The following is a 19231-nucleotide window of genomic DNA, read 5'->3' as shown; positions in this document are numbered from 1 at the left end:
CAGAGCATCCGGTCCTGGAGCCGGAGATATACGACAGGAAGTGAGGAAGAGCAGCCGCATTCATGCTGAGGATGAGGGCGTGCAGGTAAATGGAGAACTCGGGTCCAGACAGCCTCCTGCGGTGCTTTTGTCTGCTATCGATCCAGACAGAGGTACACGCGGGATTAATGCCCGAGGGCTGTTAAAGGACCCGGCAAAGAAAGCGATCGATGGACTGGAGAGCGGCCCCTCGCTGCCGACCTGAGCAGGTTTAGAGAGGGCCCCCCGGCCCCATTTAACACAATGCACACCAAGGTTCACAAATAGACCCAGACAGACACAACACGAGCCGAGCCAGACTGGGAGCCGGGACAGGAAGTGGCTCTCCCCCTGTGCGTTTTAACGTCTGCTGTCAGAGGAATTATCACGAAGGAATTCCCAGTGATGTGCTTTTCCTCCGGGCTTTGTTAGCAGCAGCCTGGGAATGAATAACAGGCGGGATTGAAGGGAAAGGAGGAGAAAGAGAGGCCAGGCAAAGAAAGTCCTCCCACCTCTCTCCCTCTGATCCCAGCGGGACTTTTATCTGAGCTCACGTGTGGACGATGAATGTGAAAGACTCCATCTGCTGCTGGTCACTGCTTGTTACAGATGCTGCTTTAATCCACAGATGGAAACCTTCACATCATGCTTTTACTAAAATACTATATTTGTAAGAATCCAACACACCTGAGTCTCACGATGACGGTGACGCAGCCTCATTGGTGTAAATCACAAAGATCTGTGGCCCTTATGATTATTTGTACTTGACAATAACAGTTTGTTCTTGTATGAACCTCCTTCAAAGCCCTGCGGTCGCCTTCAGTCTGAGCGGTGTTTGCACAAATCAGTCAAATCAAAACTAATTTCATAAAAGAAATCCACCCAGCGGCTGCTAGCTTTAAAAACAGGAAAGAGAAAATGGAGTAAATTCATCGAGAGACAGTTTTCTTCTTTTTGCGCATCACAGAAACCACATTTCCTGTTGTTCACCAAATTCAAATGAATCCACACTTTGGATTTGAAGCCATAGGCGAGGTTTACATTAAGACTGAGCTGCTACTGGGCCACTAAAATCAAGAGGAAAAGACGTGAGCGACAGATGCACATGTGTTGATATTATTTTATGTGAAGAGGATACCTTTTTAAATCTGAGAGCTGTCTATGATGGGTGAAAACCCCACAAACTTCAGCAGTGGTGTTTTCCAGATTTAGATGAATGTTTTGGTGAAGTCAGCAGGTGTGACATCGCTGCTCTGATTGCTTCACATCTCGGCTGTTAGGAATTTATCCATGTTTGGGAAAACCAAGTGAAGAAACCTAAGTGTGCGTCAAACTCATTTCGCAGCGCTGTGATCTGATGTGGCACCGCTGAAACCTTCTGTCAGTGTACAAATGTCTGAGCTATCTGAATATGAGAGACAGTCTCACTTTCTCTACACGATACAGCGAAGCTGATGCTGCTGTTGTACAGAAAGACATCTGTCAGCAGGACTCTTTGGGCCTGAACTTAGGAAGTAAATGTATAAGATACAGAAATCTGTAACTTAATTACTGTGGTGCTTATTCTGGCCCACGGGCCTGATATTTAACACCTCTCCTGTAGTTGAACCTGTGGGTACCTCTGTGTCCAGGTGTGGAGGCCTAGCTCCACCCACCACACTACCTGCCGGTGGCTGATGCCCTCAGCCGTCGGCGTTCGGGGCCCGGCACTCGGGCGCGTGCCCGGCTCACTCCCAGCGGCTGCTTGGCAGGCCTGGCGCCCACGGCCGTGTCGGGCTCCTTCGTGGGGTGGGGTTCCCTCAGGCCTCTGGGACCGTGGCTCGGCCCGCTCTGGTGCGACTGGCGGGGCCTGCGGGCTCGTCACTGCGGCCTCTGTGGCTTCTGCACCGTGGTTGCTGGGTGACCCCACGTCTGTGTGGTTGTCTCTGTATCGTGTTGTTCTCAGGTTGTTTTCTCTTCTTTTAACAGGTGATCAGATTTTCTCAGTGTCTTCTTCCACTGTCCTTCCTCTGTTTTCTTTCTCCCTTTCTTTCTGTATAGTGGTCTGTCCAACTTGTAATAACTTTAAATAAAATTAAATTAATAAACAATGATAATATAGATCAATCAAGTGGAACAACCCTAACCCTACGCATTGGCACATTTTGTGAAAAAACAAATCCGTTGGCCATCTTTCCTGGCCTTCAGAGAACCTGTGGGAGGAGCTACTTTTACCTTTGAAGCCAAAAATCCCATTTAAAATCTTCTGCCTTTGTTTTTACTTTGTTCCTCCTGCACACGTCTGCAGAGAAGCAGCTTGGCTGAGTGAGCTGTATGCAATAAGAAACGTGTGTCTGTCAGGTGTAGGCGGGGTTCAGGTGTTCTCGCGAGGATTTGATTTGAATTCTGCTGAGGCTGAGTCAACATTTCGGAGCGCTCGTGTCAGAAATAGAAAGTGCGGAGCTCTGAGGAGGGACTCCTGGGACCGTTTGAAGTACAGACAGGGGGTCGGGGAGCGTTTTATCTCGGGGACGTGACGGTTTGATGCTCGCAGACCTTTCAAGGAGCTTTTTTTAAAACACAGATAAGAGGATTGGCGAGTGGCTCGAGAGGAGCCGTCAAAACAGGCCGAGAGACAAAAGCTCCACAGACCGAGCTGTGGCCGCCCGGAGGCTCGTCTGTACACCACTTTTTGCTCGTCGTGTTTCCAGACACAAACGTCTTTGCGACTTTCTGTGTGTGACGGTCATGCATGACACACGCGTGTTCTTCTGCACTAGTCATCTTTCAAAAAAAGGGGCGTCTCCATTAAAGGAAGAGCCCGCCAGCTTTTAGAGGCCTAATCTGTGAAGAATGCTCTATCAGCGCACTATCAGCAGCTCCTCCAGCAGAGGAAGGCTGATGTATCTCGGGTTTTAAATGGATCCTGAGGACAAGAGAGGACCGAGCGCGCCAAGTGACTCGTGTCAAGTGGACATCCTTATCTCCCAAAGATGGGCGACTCTCTCTCTCTCTCTGGAAGGCAGCGGCGGCGAGCGCTCAGGCTCAGAGCAGCTGCAGGTTCAGAGAAGGACGGAGCTTCTTGATTTTAGCGTCCTGGCTGCTCTGTCATAAACAAACCGCGCGGCCCACATCGAGTCTGGGTTGGGGAGCTCTCAGGAGGTGGACCGCTCTGGAGCAGACTGCTCCACTCCAGGCAGCTTCCGGCTCCTGATCGTCGCCGTGGCCACCGAGGACGTGTACGCCGACGAGCAGGAGATGTTTGTGTGCAACACGCTGCAGCCGGGCTGTTCCACCGTCTGCTACGACGCCTTCGCGCCCATCTCCCAGCCTCGCTTCTGGGTGTTCCACATCATCAGTGTGTCCACGCCATCGCTCTGCTTCATCATCTACACGTGGCACAACCTGTCCAAGCACAACGCCACCCAAAGGTTGGGGCAGGGGGCGGCCGACGCGCCGGGGCAGGGAGGCCGGGACGGCGGGCGAGAGGCCTATGATCGGAGCTGCGACTCAGACAGCTGCTCCATCCAGTCCCATAAGCACCTGGGGCACAGCCTGGCGAATGTGCTGGAGGGCATCGCCGCCAAGGACCTCCAGAGGCTGGACCCCAAAACCTTGAGCCAGGCCCGAGCCTGCACCTTCAGGGAGGGGGGCACAGAGGCTCATGTGGGCTCCAGAGGGGTTTTGTCCAAATGTTACATCTTCCACGTGTGCCTACGGGCTGTCCTGGAGGTGGGCTTCGTCCTGGCTCAGTGGAAGCTGTTTGGCTTCCAGGTGCCCGTCCACTTCCTGTGCACCTCGTCTCCCTGCAGCCAGCCGGTGGACTGCTACGTCTCCAGGCCCACGGAGAAGACCATCTTCCTGCTCTTCATGTTTTGTGTCGGGGTTTTCTGCATCCTGCTCAACCTGCTCGAGCTCAACCACCTGGGCTGGAAGAAGATCCGCCGGGCAGTGCGGCTGCAGGAGCACGGGTCCTGGGGAGCATACGAGACCTTCCCTCCAGACAGCCCCTCCTTCACATCCTCTTTAGGCTTCAGGGACGTGACCAGCACCACCTCGCTGCCCACCCTGAACCTGGTGGTGGGTCACCAGCCGGACTGGACCTGTGCGGTGGACTGTGGCAGGATGAGGGAGCCGGAGGAGGTCCGAGAGAAAAGACCGGAGCCCCTAAGGAGAGAGGACTCCCATAAAGGAGAGAGGCAGCCTTTGAAGAGCAAGAGGGAGATCAGTGGGTCCAAACACAGGAGTGCCGAGGTCTGGATTTAGTCTCCATGACACCGCTGTCTTTATTTATGCCGACCCATGGAGCTCACCAAAAAAACCACCTGGATCACCTCCTCATGTGTGGAGCAGAGACTCATCTTACGCTGTGATGAGGGACGGGACCAGTGAAGCTGCATTTTAAAGTTGTAGTACATCACTGCTCAGACTGTCCTGTAATTATCAGTTTAGATTAGAAGTCTGTGCACATTTATCAAATATGTCATGCTGACCAAAGTCCTGCACAAAAGACACAAATGGATAAAAATAAATATGAACTACAGAAAATAAATAAAATGCATTAAGCTGCTAAACGTCAGGGCAGACACACTAATCCTAAGTGAACAGGTCCGACTCTGAATACCAAGAAAAATAAGGGTTGTTTCTTACAAATATTCTGATTGAGTCATATCTGGATGTAAAGTTTGAACCTGATGTTGACATAATTTTGTGTATAAACAGAACAGACTGAACAAAGAAAGAAAACACGTGAACGCTGCCTCGATATTTACTCCTCATTTATTTACGCAATATATTTTTGGAATATATTCATTTACAACATCTATAAAACACCTTTTACATAAATTATGCTACTGAAAAACTAAAACACAGAACTGTGACGTTTCCTGTGCAGGGAAGAGGTTTGCAGACTGAACACTGAGACTGCAAAGGCAAACGGAGGCGCGGGGTGGAGAGAGCGGTTTGTTTTAGTGTATCAAAGAGTCAGTTATTCTCACTGTGGGAGTGTGAGGAAGGCCCATCGTGGGTCTGCAGCCTGTAAACAAAACCAAACATCTGGGTGTTTTTATGATAAATGCATTTAAAAAAACCTCCCGTGGCAGGGGTGTGGTCTCTGTGGCAGGGGTGTGGTCTCTGTGGCAGGGGTGTGGTCTCTGTGGCAGGGGTGTGGTCTCTGGCCTGCTGCAGTGGAGGGGCGGTGCCAGGACGTGAGAGGGGACAGGTGAAATATGATGGCGCTAATGACCCTCCCCCCTTTGTAGTGATGGAGGCGTGGGGAGAAGTGTGTAGTGGAGGAAGCCGTGTAGAGAGGTCCGGGCGACAAGAAGCTGGAAAGAGTGCTTGTGGTGAAAAATAAAGCTGGGGGGGTCCGCTCATTTCACAACTCCTCTCTTGTTTGTGGAGGACGTCCTCTGTGTAGGTAAGAGCTCCCCGCTCCCCCAAACTCATAATTAACTGCAAATAAAAAAATCCTCATACATCTAAGCTAACAGTAAGAGTCCAGCACAGCTGGTCGAGCTGATCCAAACACGACGGAGCCGAATCAGGTTTGGATCAAAGACGCAGCCGAGCGTCTGCGATTGGACCGCAGTAAAAAACTACAATAACACCAAAAACAGGTGGAAGAACTCTGAGGTGGTCAAACCCTCCTCTCCGCTGGAGTAAAGAGTAAGCACGGTTTTACTGGGCTCAGTTCCTGTTTAACTTTCAAATTAAAAGCCTAAAATCACAGCTCATACAGTTTCCTCACGTTCAGCCACCTGCTGATTTGACCTCAGGCAGAAACAGACTGAAAAAGATGAACTAACAGAAGCGACGCGATCATCAGACCACAGCCAGATCACTCGATGTGGAAATAAACCTGCTCTGCTGTGACTGTTGACCTCTGATCAGAGCGTCTGGCGCCGTAAACCGAGACGTAATAAATCACGCGTAATCGTCCGACCTGAAGGTAAACTTTAATTTGAACTCCAGCCTACTCACAGGTAAGCTTCAGTTCATGTTCTGATGCTCTGACTCGTCTCGACAAATAAGGCCGCAATTAACAGAGTCGTGTGACGTCTGCACAGCTCGCACGCTGCTGACGAACACTTCTGACCCTGAAGCACCAACGCGATGTTTCCATAAACGTCACCGAGTGGTCGTTTAAAAAAGTCTTTTTTGTTTCTCTCTCAGTACGTCAATCACGTGTCGTTGGACTTTAATGATGCGAAGTTTTGAAACGTTGCTGTTCTCGGGCTAAGTCACGTGTCCAACTCTGGGTCTCTGACAGGCTGCTAGTCCATCAAGCTGTCTCACAGACACCATCATCATCATCACACGCGTCCTTTAAAGCGGCGCACACGGAGCCGGGGCTGATCTACAGTGATGGGAAATAAAAACAGGAGCTTTCTTACAAAAATATGATCAAATAAGTGTGAAACTAAATAAAAAGCCAAAGAGAGGACGGCGTTTGTTGGTTTCCTTCTTATTTGGTGACTAAACAGACGGCAGCTGGTTAAAAGCCTCAGACTCATCCACTAAAACTAGGAGCTGGACGAGTTTCACAGACGTCTTCAGGTTGAAGATGAGAAACAGACACTTGCTTCAGTCTCACAGAACAGGACAAAGATCTGTGGTTATCTGCCTGTGATTGTATGAAAAACTCAAAGTGCTGAAGAGGAGGAGGAAGGTGCGACGTGGAAGGCTAAAAAGCTTCAGTGCAGACGACAGCTCAAACATCAGCTTCAGGCTGTCGGACGAGGCGGCGTCCCCGATCCTGAGAACGAACCGTCAGAGCATGTAAACACAGAGAGACACATTCAGAGCGACGGCGTGCACGCGTGAAGACGGGTTTAAACACAGACCGGCCGTCGGAGCCGAGAGGGCAGCAGAATAACAGAAAGATCAAATCCAGTGGAGAAAACCAACACAGGCCAAACATTCAGCTTCACATTTGAAATACTCTGACTTACAGAAGGTGAAGTTTGGGTTTTTGGAGCTTGGGTCACCGTTTCTGTCCGTTAGGGTCACGCCTGTGCTAACCGCTGAGATCTGAGAGCGTGGCACGTGACCGGCACGTGACCGCCACCAAACCCCATCACAGAACGCAGAGTGAGGCGAGCAGGCGGTGCAGTGGGGACAGCGGGGATAAATGGTCACTATGGTTTTGGTGCCGTGTGATTTTTCTATGTGCCGTGGCTCCAAAAGGGAAACACGACTGATCGCCTGACTGCTCGTGTTTCTGAAACCATTAAAACGTCTCCTGCTGTCCACGTCCCAGTCTCAGCGTAAAGCTGTAACCAAGGACAGAAACGACGCCGAAACTACAAAAGCAAAGAAACAAAGTGAAGTCAGGATGAAGTGGATGAGATTTGGGCCTCAAACAAAGTCACACAGACCAAACTCCACCCGCTCACGTCTCTCACATTAAAACCAGAACCTGGCCGAGCTCCATTTCAAAATAAAAGCACCTCCATCCTTGGATTGTGGGAATGTGGAGCGGCTCACTTCCTGTCTGATTCTGATTTGCAACACATCATTTTTGACACAACCAGGAAACATTGAAAGGTGACTTTTAGCAGAACTAGCGTGACCATAAAGTGAGGAAATGTTCGTAGTGGTCGGACGGCGGCGTCGGGATACCCGGCAGAGGCGGCGGTGCTGGACGGTGGGCGGAGCGACAGGTTGAGGCCCCGTTAAAGGCTCGGGTTTCCGTTCAGGTTCTTAAATATCAACAGACGACAAAAGTAAAGGAGACGTTTAATCTGAAGTCGGCCGGGACGAAACAGCCACGTCTGTGGTCCGAAACAGAATCCGCCGCACGCTCACGCCCGAGTCGGGCCGAGGAGAGTCTGCGGAGGCCCGGCGGTGGCGCTCTTCACTGAGGCAGGGGGACGATGACCTCCACGTAGTTGATGGGGAAGAAGCCGGACTCGCCGTTGATCATGCCCTCGTACCAGTTCTCGTCGATCTGGTTGGTGAGGATGATGATGTCGCCTTCTTTGAAGCCCAGCTCGCCCTCGTTCTCTGGCTCAAAGTCGTAGAGGGAGCGACAGCAGGGCTGATCCAAAACCTCCGGCTCTGCAGACAAAACAAAAACTTTATTTAAAAACCTCTGATGGACGGACGGGGCTCGTGACGCAGCGGCGAAATGAAAGCACAACGCTCTGATTTACCGCGAGTCTCTTTCCTTCTTCCTGATTCCTTCCCTCCTTCCTCTATTCTTCCTATTTCATTCCCTCCTTTATTCACTCTTCCTAATTCCTTCCTTCCTAGTACCCGGCAGCCCCTCCCTCAGCCCGGCTCCAGGCCCTGTACACCTGGTCTGAGCGAGGTTGCTGGGTTTGTGGACTCGTGTGTGTCCTCTGCTGGAGGGGTCTTGTTCACAGACCCCCCCAGCAGCACACAGACCCCCCCAGCATGGGTCGAGAGCTAAATGGATGAACAGAAACAATCAAATCTCTCAGTTTCAGCCTCTGATCTGCCATTTTTGGAATTTTGTCTTTAAAATAAGATTTAAAATTCATTATTTGCAAACAGTTTCATATTTTAAAAATTTATATCCCAGCTTTGTCTGAAACAGGGTTAAAGAGCAGGTTACTCATCCAGACAAAGACGGTAAGAAGACATCCAGTGGGTGACGTTTGCTCCGTGACAACACCGACAGACGAAGATCACGAGGAGAAAAATAACAAAATTCACCCACATCTCATGTTTGATCAGCTGAAAATTTACTGTCGTTTTGCTGGATATCAAAAACAAAATCCCGGGGCTGCCGCTACAGATGCGGGCAGATGTGTGACGGCGTCGGCGTGCGTTACTCACGGTGAGCGTTGCCGTTGGTAGCGGGGGTGTCGGGCCATGACAGCTGCACAGATGATATGTGATCAGCTGGATGACATGTGGAGACAGATGGAGATGGCGATGAGCACAAAACAACAAAAACAATGAGAGGATCAGAGCACCGCTGTGGTGTCAGACTGCCACCAGCAGAGGGCAGCAGCGTTCCAACAACAGCTGCAGGAAAAGCTTCACGTCTACTCCTCGCTTCATCTGTTAGTCGTTTGGAGCTCGTCACTGTGTCAGAGTTTAAGGTGACAACGTGCAGCTGAGCTCAGGTTTTTAAATTAAACATAAATGGAGAGATAAACTTCCTGTGAACGTCACAGTTTCCATCTGTGTGCAGCAGAGCAGCGGTCAGGACGCCCAGAAACAGGTGAGACGTTCACTGTCAGTTTGTAAAAATGGAAACATTCCCACACGATGAACATGATGTGTGTGTGCATAAAGGAATACCTACTTTTCCCGTTCAGTGTGTGGCTGATCTGCGTATCTATAACAGCAGAAGAAGAACAGTGGGACTCAACGCAACGATGGAAACAAACTGAGACACACAGACGGACGCACAGACGGACGGCGTACCCGTGGACTTGAGCGAGGAGCTGTAGGACAGGCCGTTGTGCTGGTTGCTGTCGAGCGCCTCGATGCTGCTCCTGATCGACTTTGGCTTGAAGTCTCTCTTGGGCCGGCTGCTGGCCGAGGATATCCTGGAGGAGGAGAGAGAGAGGGAGGCGACTCGAATCAAAGCCGACATTTCCTCTCCGGCGGCAGACCGGACGCTCCGAGGGGAAACGGGCCCACAAACCTCAGATCTCAGCAAATTTCAGGGTTTATAAGCGCTCTTACTCGCTACTTCTACCTTACTGAGCGCGTGTTTAACGAGTGTTTTTAGCCTTTACTGATGGAAACATGGAGTAACAGGCTCTGACATTTCAGGAGGATAAAACTTCTGATGTCTGCGCAATCCGCCGACAGCGAGCGGCGGCCAAATCCAGACGCTTTCATCAAGAACAGAAGCTGAAGTGTGAAAAACACCTTCGGTGACAGACAAACTCAGTGAGCTCCCGCTTTAAAAACGCTGCTGACAGACCTGCTGTTCACAGCGTGAAACGACGTCCCGAAGAATGCCGCGAGCGCCGCGAACGCCACGCAGACACGAACCCCGATCGCAGCGGAGGAGAAGCGGCTCTCTTACCTCTTCTGCAGTTTCCCACTGAGCTCCTGCAGGATCTCACACGACTGCTGGTGGTACTCCAACGCCGCCTTGATCAGTGCTGACAGCTGGTTCACCTGCTCCACCTGGTGGCCACACACACACACGCACGTTAAACGATAACGTCTCACGTGTGAAACCCTCCCCGTTACCCGCGTCTTCGCGTCTCTTACGTCGTTCTCCAGGAAGTTGAACATGCTCCTCTCAGCCAGCTCTTTGCTTTCGTCGAACTTCTCCACCGCCTGCCGGATCTCCTCGTCCGGGATCTTCCCCTGACGCTTCTTCTTGTAGTCAAAGTCTAATCTGCGGCCCTCCAGCTTCTTCAGGTGATGCTGCGAACACCAGCGGCAGAAACACGTCGACACGCACGTCACACTGTGTGTTTCTTTACAAAAACATTTCATTTAAAACCATCGTGAACAGATTTACTGAGCTGATGTGGAGGCGAAGTGATCAGGCGTGTGCAGGTGGAGGTCACGAGGCTAAACGCCACGAGCAGCGTATAAGAGGCGAGTGTACTGAGGATAACGTCGTCTAAAAACTCGAGTGTAAGAGTGAAATTCACGATCAGAAGAATGGCCCAAATATCTGATGTGACTCCGCCCACACACCTGAGAGTCCAGGTGCAGGTCAGAGGGTTAGCAGCTAGCATTAGCTCGGCACACGGAGAGGAGAAGCTGCAGGTTTGCTGCACAGCATCTCGCGCAGTAAAGCGGAGGTAGGATGATCTGTGCGTGCAGCGCCCCGACAGGCAGATTTCAAACCGTTTGCAAATTCGCTGCAGAAATTTCAGCGCGTGTTTCTGCTGCGCTGCAAACGGCGCCAGCGGTCAGAGAACCTCGCAGTCTCTCGTCTGTCTTTACCGTGATCTCTTTGAGGTCCTTGTCCTGTAGATTCTGCAGGGGGTCAATGAAGTTTTGTTTGACGTTTATGTCCAGAGAGTCCTTCACGTCTGCCATCTGCCTCATGGCCTCACCCACATCCACCAGAGCGCATCCTGCAGGACAGAGAGAGGTGCCGCCTCCAATGAGCCGTTATCACAGTGATCTCAATAAAATCATCTACAAGGTACAAACTCCTCATTCAACACTGACACACGCAGCCGACTAACAGCAGCACAGAGGGGCGCAAACACAGGGACACGACGAGGGAGGAAATCTGTAGTTCTTTGCATCCTGACCTCACAGCGAGTGACCAGCTCAAAGGAGGGACGCTGCACACTCATTGGCCGGTGACTTGGTTTCAGACTCGGCTGCTTTCCGACTCTGACGGCCAGAATTTTAAAATGAACGTCAGGCTGCAATCGTACCGCCTCCTCTAACCTGAGGCCACGCCCCCTGCTGGCCATTATTACAAACGACACTTCTGCCTTGTATGACTGTGCACTGTAACCTGCACACAGTCCTGCAGGCTTTTGTCCGACATGCAGCGTTCTGCAGCAGACCGCCTGTTCAGCAACACCGAGCGTCACGCTGACACCTGACGTCATGAAGGAGGCAAAGCAGCATTCACAACATTGATGCTTTTAAACTTGTGGTGCACTGTGCAGATTTTATTACGGAGCAATCTTTGAAAACTGCTGCATCACTGTAACACTGACGCTCTGCATGCGTCTTGTACTAAGCAGCTGCGTCCATGTTAAATGTTGCAGTGAAAGGCCAAAGATGACCGTGCTCACGCCTCGGTGCCAGTGCAGGGTTTGCGCTGGCGCCGCCTGTAACGGCCTCTGTGCAGCTGTTAGAGGACCTGAGGCATCTGAGAGCTGGTACCAAACAAAGAGTCCTCTCCCAGCTCCTGGCCGTAGCGCAGCATGCAGTCGCCCAGCAGGCCTTCGGTCTGGGGGTAGCCGGTGGTCTTCACCTGCCCTCGGATCTTGGACATCGTGTTCAGCATGTTCAGTTTGGCTCGAGACGCTGGCGAGGAAACAAAGAATCAAACGCAGGTTTGAGTTTGTAGCACAGAAAGCTCAAAGAACAGCAAACATGGAGGTGTTTCGCACCTGGGTTAGGCTGGAGGTACTCTGTTGTTTTGGACAGGAGGTCAAGCACCGACTTGCTGGTCACCTCGATTTTCTGAAAAAAGGTTGCAGTTAAATGTCAGGATGACATCTGAAAGATTAAATTCAGCAAACGGTTCAGTTTGTTGTGAAATCGTACAATTCCTAAAGCTAACAAACGTTTTAACGGCGAGTTAAATAAAGCGGACGGCCCGAGTGAAGTGTTTCGTCAGCTGAAGATGACGAGACCTCCCAGTTCTGTCCCGAGCGTATGAGTGAAAGCGGTGAGCAGGCCGGCCGCAACCCTCGGCGTGTGCTGGACTCACCCGCTCCATCTCTAAGAAGTCTTCCTCCAGCTTCGTCCCCTCCGCCCCGCTGATCTTTTCACTGAGGAGCTGCACAGAGAGAGCACACAGAGTCACAGAGGCCTGAAGCGTCTTTATTTGTTAACATTTGTGCTTCTGAATGCGTTCAATAAAGTTTTCCCTGCTTGCATTCAAATTTCAACACATCTGAGTAAACCCGGCTCACGCTCCAGCCGTCGCTCCACTAATCACCGTTTAACGCCTCTGGGATTTATCCGAGGATGACATCATCCTCACAATCTGTCACTGTGGTGTTGGAAGAGACGCCGAAACACGGACCTCCTCCTGTGACGGTCATTTCAATTAGAAATGCAGATTTTACACACGTTTAACTTCGTTCCCACGCCGTGTGACATCTTTGTTTGAAGCAGGCTCACACAGCGCCGTATGTGACTCCATGTTTTCTGGGCTATAAAGAGCTCCACACGGACAGACTGACTTCACTCGCAGCCTGTGTGATGGACACTGGTAAACGTGCCGGGTTTACACAGGAAACACGAGCATCGACCAATGGCTAACGAGCCGCAGTAACACTGTCGCCACTTCAAAGAAACTTTATTAGTGTGAGCATTTAGCTGGACAACAGTAACACACTGATCACTTACAGAGCACGTTTACATTATTCGTGATATAATGAAGGCCGGTGCCTTTCAAAATAAAAGTGCACATCACACAGTAAACTGCATCGACACTTGGAAGGTGGTGCTGAGCGATGACACTCTAAAGTAAAAAGGTGTAAAGCAGACCGCTGAGAGTAACTTAATTACATTTACTCGTTACTGTCAGAGGCTCTGATTGGCTGACGGTTTGGTTGGAGTTGCCGGGCGCTCACACAGCAGTAACAGCAGCGCGGACGCCGTTTAAAGAGGATAAAAATTCTCTGAACACAAAGTAAAGCTCTCAGATTTGGGGCAGTGGGCCAGTCAGACCTGCGACTGCAGCCTGAGCTGAAATCTGACCCATATCTGTGTTTATTTAGGGATCAATAAACTTTAAGGTCAGTCTGATTCATGCTTCTGCACGCTGATCCCAGGTCTGTTTGGCCTTTTTAATCCTCTGCTTATAAAAACTAAACAGCATGTTTAAGACACGCTGAGCTGAACCAGAAGCTAATGTGCAATAAAAACATGCAGGGTGGGGGGTACTGTGGAGGGACGGACACGCCAGCAAAACATTGAAAACGTTACGTGGTGACTGCAGCCTTTTATTCACGACATGAATTGAAACTACGAGGTCTTCCTGTAACAGCAGCTCAGTAAAAACTACCTGCAGGCTGAGTTCAGAGCCTGGAGATCACACAGCAACCTGCAGCTCTGCTAACCTGAGAACTGCCAGGAGACACGACACGAGACTTTCAGGTTCAACCAGATGTGAGACGACGCGACGGGCGCCGAGCGGCAGGAAATCACGTCCACGAGGGGAAATTCAGGATTACTGAGGCAGACGGAGCGTGTCGTCCACCTCAGAGACGCTTCTACACGAGTACGATGACCACAAACCTTCGTACCACGCAGCACCGCTACAGCTTCAACTGAGCATCAACCTTCAGACACGTGAAGTCCAAACATCTGCAGTTCCTCTGACGTCCAGCAGAGGCAGCAGTGAGTCAGCCCCACAGACTCCTGTTCAAACTTCACAGCATAATAAACATGTTTACAGCCGGATACACACACTGTTTGCTCTGTGTAGATAATTCTCCTTCATAACAGCTGCACGGCGGAGCATGTTCACCTGTAACTCACCTGTTGGACATATACAGGACACGCTCTATGCTCCACACTATCACAGATAGATTTTTCTGTTACAGCAGGAAATAAAGAGCAAACATTGTCGTGAGATCCATGAACAGCCCAGGACTGGACCATCAGCACTGTTACAGGTGCAGAAGAAACTAAACCTGATCGTACGTTAGCGCAGAACCTGAGACGATGCACCTGATACGCCGTCCTCTGGATCAGACGATGTTTGTTATGAGGTCAGACGTCTTAGGTGTAAAGAGCACAGGTGAGCCACGTTACACCCGGTAATAAAGGTGTGTCCCATCCACTCAGCGCTGTGTCATGTTCTCAGCTGTTGGACTCTCAGCGTCCTGCTGCTCATGTGATAAACCGATCATACGGCGCCGTTTACAGCCCACTGACAAATCACACAAACAGCTGTAAACGACAGCAGAGTGACGCCGTGGCGAGGCGTCATATCGGATGCAGCTTCTCCTTCAGGTAACTGAACGTCATCCAGTCAGTCAGTTACTCGTGGTGCTGATTTTACTGGATTAAGTACAAAGAATGAGATCAATACGAGGATCGATACAGGACATCCCGTCTTATCTCTGGTCCCTGTAGGCCGCCGCTGAACTGCAGCGAGGCACACATCAGTGAGGGAAACCATTTTTAAAGCTTTGAGGACAGTAACATGGAATGGAACCAGTCAAAAGAAGGCAAACCAGTACAAACCAGTGCAGAGACATAGCTGCCTGTACTGGTGGACCACACTCCATGAACATCCCAGCAGCGCTGCAGCTAACAAAGTTTTCTGGCAGAACCCACCTGTGCATGATCTAATATTCACCTTCATAACTGCAGGCCTGCTTGTTAATATCACGTTACACGAGCTTTACCTGGTAACTCATCAGCCAGTTAGCCTGAAGATCTCGTTTAAATAAACGGGACGAGGCGAAGCGCTGGAAACGCCGCCGCCGACATTTGTCCCAAAACAAGTAGCCTTTCATCACAGCGTCATTAATGCTGAGCCTACGTCCTCCCGACCAACCTAAGACCTGTGAGCTGCACACCTGTCCAGCTGCACCCAGCTGTGCGATCACTTTTACCACAGCTGGTAAAAGTGTACAAACCCCTGAGAAAAGCCCAGAAAGGTTTTAGGGATGTTATCCACCTGATACTGAAACGTCAGGAAGTCCAGCTGCAGTGCAACTGCTCAGTTTCATAATAAACTCAGAGCTCTGATTGGCTGCACGCCGAGCTACGAGCCGACTGTGCCCGACAGCATTAGTGTCACCTTCAGTAGTTTAACGAACGCAGTCACAACACGATCGCTCGGCCAACCGTCGAGTCCAAACACTCCGCAGAGTGGGGTGTGTTTGTTTGTGTGTGTGTGTGCGCTTCAGGCTCGACTACAAGTGCTGCCGAGTAGCAGGAAAGATTCACCAAGTGGGTCAGAGCCTGGGTAAAATTAGCAGACTCAGAGAAATGAGCCCAATCTGACGGGCAGAGCCTTTCTAGGACAGAGGAGGGGGCGCTGAACAGGAAGGCTGAACGTCTCGCTGCAGACTCGCTGCACGCTCCGTCTAGATCATCACAGAAGCACAAGCACAGAGCTGGGGTCGGGACGTGGTTAGCCACGTGACCGGGACTTTTCCTAAAAACAAAGAATGATCGGTTCAACGTTCAGGTTTCTTTTCCGCACTTCCTGACGTGTATCTCCTGCTCCAGCGTTGGACGTTCCCATTGAACGTTTGAAGTTAATAATAATGAGCTCAGCGTATTTACAGTAATCCAAGCTCAGGCTACATTTTATTACAGGCTTTTATCCTTGGATCAGCACAGTCAGCACGGGTGAGCAGGATGGGGGTTAAATGACCCTCAATGAAAGTTTGTGTACGAGCAGACAAATGACATCACAAGGAGGTTTCTGTGGGACACCTTGACCCCGTGGGCTGTCACACGCCGAGCTTAAAGATGTGCTGCACGGTGAGGATGATGAGGGCAGAGACAGGAGAGTGAGACAAAGGCCTGCAGCAGCCTCGAGAGCACCAGGAGTTAAACTAAGACACTGTAACAAAAAGATGGATTAGTTTGAACTGTGACTTATACTAAGCTACGCTAACAAGTCTCCTTTAAAACATGTGCAAAAGATGCAGTTTTAAAGGCAACGTGTTATCGTGAAGGACAACGTGGAAGTTCATCTGAATGTAAAGTGAAATGTAACTGTTTGTAAATGTAACCATGTGTAACTGTTTGTAAATGTAACCATGTGTAACTGTTTGTAAATGTAACCATGTGTAACTGTTTGTAAATGTAACCATGTGTAACTGTTTCCAAAGTAACGCAGCCTTTGGCAGCTGATGGATGTCAGAGGAGGAGACGGCACAAAGCCTGCAGGCCAGATGCATTAGCAGCAGGTTACAGGTGGCTAAGACAGACTTTTAATCCACGCAGACTCCACGTGAACCGACACATTAGAGCTGAAATGATCCCGAGCGCTGAACACGAGGCTCAGCAGTGAAAACCCGCCGACTCCCCGCACGCCGCCATCTTCATCAGGATGTTAACGTCTCCTCACAGATCAAAGCAGCAGCAGCTTTGCAGCATTTCTTTGATTGTGCAGCTCAGATTGCACGCACACACACACACACACACGCCAAGCAATAACGCTGCAGCCAGAGCGCACACGTAAACATCAGCTTCCAGCCTCTGCGAGGGCGTCCGAGGCCTCGTATATTAACCTGTTGCATTCTCTTCAATTTTTATTGAATATTTCTGACTTTCCCAAAAGGAAAGGCCTAAAAATGAAGAAGTATGACTCTAAAAGCTCTTCAGAAGATCTTAAGTTGGGGCAAGAACACGCCCGACGTCTGAAAATCAAACCAAACTTTGGGGCATTTGTTTGCGTCTCTGAGCGTCTCCAGCACGTCCAAATGAAACACACCCAACAACATCCAGGAAGTCCAGGGAATGTTGTCTGTGCAGCCTCAGAGCAGCGACGGCCTCTGTGAGACGGCGGTCCTACCCGTTGTCCCACCTCAACTTCAATAAATGCACAGAATAAATGTTCATGTGACAGCTCTACACACTGAACAAAGACACACTCATCTTAAAGGAAGTAGAGTTCGCTGGGTCGTTAAGTATTCATTAAACTTAATTTAATCTTCAGGTCCAAAACTTTTCTCTCTTTTTCCCCTGAAACTAAAAACTAGTTTTTGTTTTAACCTCTTGGAAAAGATCTGACTTCAGATTTTAAGGTTAATCAAAAGCGTCCGGAGGTTAATTAAACGCTTTAACACTCGTCCGCACCGACGCGCGCTCCCGTCCCCGCTCGGCGTTTCGCTCGGCCTCACAGCGTGACGGATCGTGTCGGAAAGTTTGTCTGGAGGAGTGGAGAAACAGGAAGGCGAGCTCAGCTGGGTTGTTGTGCGTTTGTGAGTCAGCGTCACGCTCTGAGCTGAGGTGTGTTATTAACGACGGGGAGAGAGTGACACCGGTCAAACCACGGCGCCCGCCGGAGCGAGCAGCAGATTCCCGTCAAAACAAAGAGGAATCTCTCGCGACGCTGAGTCACCGGCCTCCGCACGCACACAGGAATTCAGCTGTGTGTGCTTTGTGTGTGTTTGCAGGAACGTATTGTTTCAGCGAGCTCCCAGAGCACAGAGCTGAGCTGGAGGGGACGCTTCACTGCTGTTCACACCATCAACAAGCTGATAGGTTGATGCGATTACAGGCCGGAGGTCAGTACTCGCTTTGTCCTGCTAACAAAGCTGTGACTTGGTCCTCAGACGCTCCTGCACGTCTGCGTGAAGCTTGGTCGGTGTTTCCCCACACGGAGAGCGTCGTGTACACGAACAACGCCACTGATAAACTTCACGCCTCCGGCGACGCTCGCATCACTCGGGCTTTCAGCACATTTGTTCTGCTCAGGCCGGAGCCGCTTCTCCACCCGCTGCAGCTGTTGGAAACAGCGACCCAGAGACTTTGTGGAGAAGCAGCCGACTGACATCAAGAACCAGGGAGCTGACCAGAGGCCTGCAGGGAAACAGGAGAGAGGAAGCAGACCGGAGCAAAGTGACCGCCTCGCTGCGTGCAGGAGGCAAAACGAAACAAAGCAGGATGACGACCCCAGGCTGCGCCCGATGCGTCCATCAGAGTGTACGCGCGACAGTCAGACATCGTTTAAAGGAAAAAGCGACCTGTTAGAGACACAACACAGTCAGAGCACGCAAGGAAGAAAAAAGACGAATCAGCAGCCTCAGGAGGCTTTCAACAACCTCCCACTAACAATGTGGAAAAGGTCACGTCAACCTCACCACATCTTAGGTCAACCTGACCTGTTCCTGCTCTCTGATTGGCTCTCTGTTGTGTCTGCTGCTAAGCGAGCCTTTACCAATACTCAGCTAATCAGCAGAGTCAAAAATAAAAAACCTCCTTTGCTTTGTGGAAACGCTTCCTGTGACCTTAATGAAAACCACCGTGAGGTCAAAGCTGAATTCATAAGACCGAACTTACACTCAAGGACTTTGAGCGTCAGTGTTGAGCAATAATCTGACTGCGCCATAAAAGAGCGCACACACTCTGCAGACCTACGACTGGATTTATCATCAAAGCAGCGCTGCCGTCACCCTGGACACGCTAAACTTACACACGCACACGCATCACAGCTGTGAGAAAATCTTTGGTCTGAGTGTGAAGAGCAACTTTATCATGACTGCACGCAGGAGTAACACAGCGCCCACGAAGCTGTGTTTAAGGCCCAGCTGACTGATCAACACTCGCCAGTGTCATTATTTTATATTTAAGCAGCCTTTACTCTACAGAGTGAGTGTGAGCTGCAGTGAATGCAACCACAGCGTTCACAGTCAGGTGTGTGTGTGCGCGCACGCCGTGGGTGGAGCTTTCCTCATGCGTTCAGCAGGAAGGAAGCAGCAGCCTTGCAGTCATTGTGCTGCGTTTCCCGTCACTTCTGTTTCTGAGCCCGACCTACAAACAGCGGCTCAGTTTCAGGGAATCAAACAGAAACGAGTTAACGAGGTCGTCTCCTAGAAAACAGACGCGAGAGGATTTACGAGAAAATAAAATACGTTAGACAGGACGGCGTGAAACTACTGGATTA

At 50.5% G+C, this 19231-nt stretch overlaps 2 protein-coding genes across 5 annotated transcripts in view; one reads left to right on the top strand and one right to left on the bottom strand.

Moving 5' to 3' along the window:
- Positions 1-2916: 2916 nt before the first annotated feature.
- gjd6 (gap junction protein delta 6) lies at positions 2917-4770 on the top strand. The gene is made up of 2 exons (XM_085279566.1): positions 2917-3057; positions 3157-4770. The coding sequence occupies exons 1-2, from the start codon at positions 2917-2919 to the stop codon at positions 4261-4263; spliced, it is 1248 nt and encodes a 415-aa protein (XP_085135692.1). The 3' UTR covers positions 4264-4770.
- sh3gl3a (SH3-domain GRB2-like 3a) overlaps positions 4759-19231 on the bottom strand; it is a 26909-nt gene continuing 12436 nt past the window's right edge. Inside the window, exons 2-11 of one of the 4 annotated variants that reach the window (XM_085274543.1) lie at positions 12353-12421; positions 12030-12102; positions 11800-11943; positions 10894-11027; positions 10204-10362; positions 10013-10116; positions 9400-9524; positions 9278-9310; positions 8803-8868; positions 4759-8058 (exon numbers count right to left, since the gene is read on the bottom strand). In XM_085274543.1, coding sequence (XP_085130669.1) covers positions 7856-8058; positions 8803-8868; positions 9278-9310; positions 9400-9524; positions 10013-10116; positions 10204-10362; positions 10894-11027; positions 11800-11943; positions 12030-12102; positions 12353-12421 — 1110 coding nt within the window. In that variant the 3' untranslated portion in view covers positions 4759-7855. The remainder of the gene's footprint in view (positions 8059-8802; positions 8869-9277; positions 9311-9399; positions 9525-10012; positions 10117-10203; positions 10363-10893; positions 11028-11799; positions 11944-12029; positions 12103-12352; positions 12422-19231) is intronic. The other 3 variants (XM_085274716.1, XM_085274633.1, XM_085274799.1) reach the window with 3 other exon arrangements.

Source organism: Mchenga conophoros, linkage group LG1, assembly GCF_057382185.1.
Source record: "Mchenga conophoros isolate Kocher_MC1m ecotype Shallow Benthic linkage group LG1, M_conophoros_male_GT1.1, whole genome shotgun sequence".
Classification (NCBI taxonomy): Eukaryota; Metazoa; Chordata; class Actinopteri; order Cichliformes; family Cichlidae; genus Mchenga; species Mchenga conophoros.
This window is presented reverse-complemented; position numbering and strand designations above follow the sequence as displayed.